This window comes from Gregarina niphandrodes (genome assembly GCF_000223845.1).
Source record: "Gregarina niphandrodes unplaced genomic scaffold scaffold00851, whole genome shotgun sequence".
Taxonomy (NCBI): domain Eukaryota; phylum Apicomplexa; class Conoidasida; order Eugregarinorida; family Gregarinidae; genus Gregarina; species Gregarina niphandrodes.
In genome coordinates, this window is record NW_011646123.1 from 1 (window position 1) to 1,764 (window position 1,764).

At 42.2% G+C, this 1,764-nt stretch overlaps 1 protein-coding gene across 1 annotated transcript; it reads right to left on the bottom strand.

Annotated features, from left to right (window-relative positions):
- Positions 1–7: 7 nt before the first annotated feature.
- On the bottom strand, positions 8–1,690 carry GNI_234780 (putative polyprotein; the record flags this gene model as incomplete). Its single annotated transcript, XM_011136436.1, has 3 exons — positions 8–19; positions 93–862; positions 1,009–1,690. 3 exons carry the CDS (start codon positions 1,688–1,690, stop codon positions 8–10), a joined length of 1,464 nt encoding a protein of 487 aa, XP_011134738.1.
- Between the last annotated feature and the right edge of the window lie 74 nt (positions 1,691–1,764).

Genomic DNA, 1,764 nt, shown 5'->3' on the forward strand with positions numbered 1-1,764 from the left:
AGCATTTTCATTGGCACTCCTAATCTACAGATCCACATGGAATATACCAAGTTCCATGCAGTTAATGCAGTGCCATCTTCGAGAACTCCAACTTCTACCCACTTCGTTAAGTTATCAATCATGGTGATTAGGTTGTAAGTTTTCTTCTTGTACATGAAAGGTCCTATTGCATCGACCGAAACTAATGGGTTGAAATCAGTGGATAACAAGACACCTTTTCCAACCAAATTGACGACATTCATTCTTCTTTGACACGTAAGGCAACCAGCAGTGAAATCGACACAATCTTTCGCCAACAAGGGCCAGTAGAAGTGCTTCTTTATCCTGACAATCATTTTCTGTGCTCCTTGATGTGCACCGATTCTACTGTAATGATAGTAGTATAGTATTCGGGCTCTCAAATTTTCAGGGACAAACATGAGTCCACTCTTCGCATGAACGAGCAGATCTTCCTGTATTATGCACCTGTCTGGTACTGACGCAATTTCCTTAGCAGCATGAACAAATTCTTCAATTGATGGGAAATTGCTGTCTGCCTTCAGATTTGGTATTACACCCGTATCGACCTTTGACTTCGTCTTGATTGGAATGGATGCAACTTCTTCACCAATTAGTCGTTCTTGTTGTCTCGCAGCTCTATCTTCAATTGGTTTGATGTGACTCAGAGTATTTACCATACCAAGGTGTTTGTCGACGAATTCATCAGCAGCGGTGAAGTCAACATCTCTGGTAAATATATCAACTTGTTCTTCAGCTGTACCAGGATTGTACACGATCTTGAAGTCGAATTGTTGCAGGGCCATTGACCATCTAGCCAGGCGTGGTTTATCGATCTTCCATAACCATTGAAGTGGCTTATGGTCTGATCTCACGGTAAAAGTTCTTCCAATTAAGTAAGGTCTGAAGGCAAGTATAAAGTGCACTACCGCGAAACCTTCAAGTTCGTAGATTGGCCAATTTCTTTCGGCAGGAGTTAATCGGCGGGATCCAAAACGAGATGTAAAGTACTTTGTTCATCGAGTTGCATTAGACAGGCACCAATTGCAGTAGTAGAGGCATCAGTGTCCAGGACATATGGCCACGAATGGTGAGGATTCGCCAGGCCAGGACATTCAGTTAACGCCTTCTGTAATTCTTGAAATGATGCTATTCTTTCATCGGTCATCTTGAATGTAACATCCTTCTGTAACAGTTCGTATAAAGGTCCAGCTATCTTGGCAAAGTCCTTGATAAAATTGCGAAAGTAGCCAACCATACCTAGGAATCGTCGCACGGTAGTTGTATCATATGGTAGTTTAATGGCATTTATTGCCTTTACCGACTCTGTGGGAGGAGTGAGTCGTCCACCTTTGATGTTAAATCCGAGGAACTCTATTTCCTCTACACCAAACTTGCACTTTGTTACGTTGATGTATGCTCCTATCTCAGCTAAACGCTTCATCATAGCCTCAAAGTATTTCAGTAAGGTGGTTTCGTCATCTGCGTGAATTACAATATCGTCAACATAAACGGCGACACCTTCTAAATCAATAACGTTTAAGTATAACCATCTGGCCAAAGCTGAAGTACCATTCAGTAAACCAAATGGTACTCCAAGCCATTCCATTTGACCAAGTGGCGTCCAAAATGCTGTTTTGCATCTGTCATCAGGATGTATTCGCATTTGGTTGAACGAATTCTTGAGGTCCATAACTATAAAGATCTTCGCATGTCCAAGCTGTCTTATTACTGCGGCAGCATCTGGCGCGTTAAATGGGTCAGCCT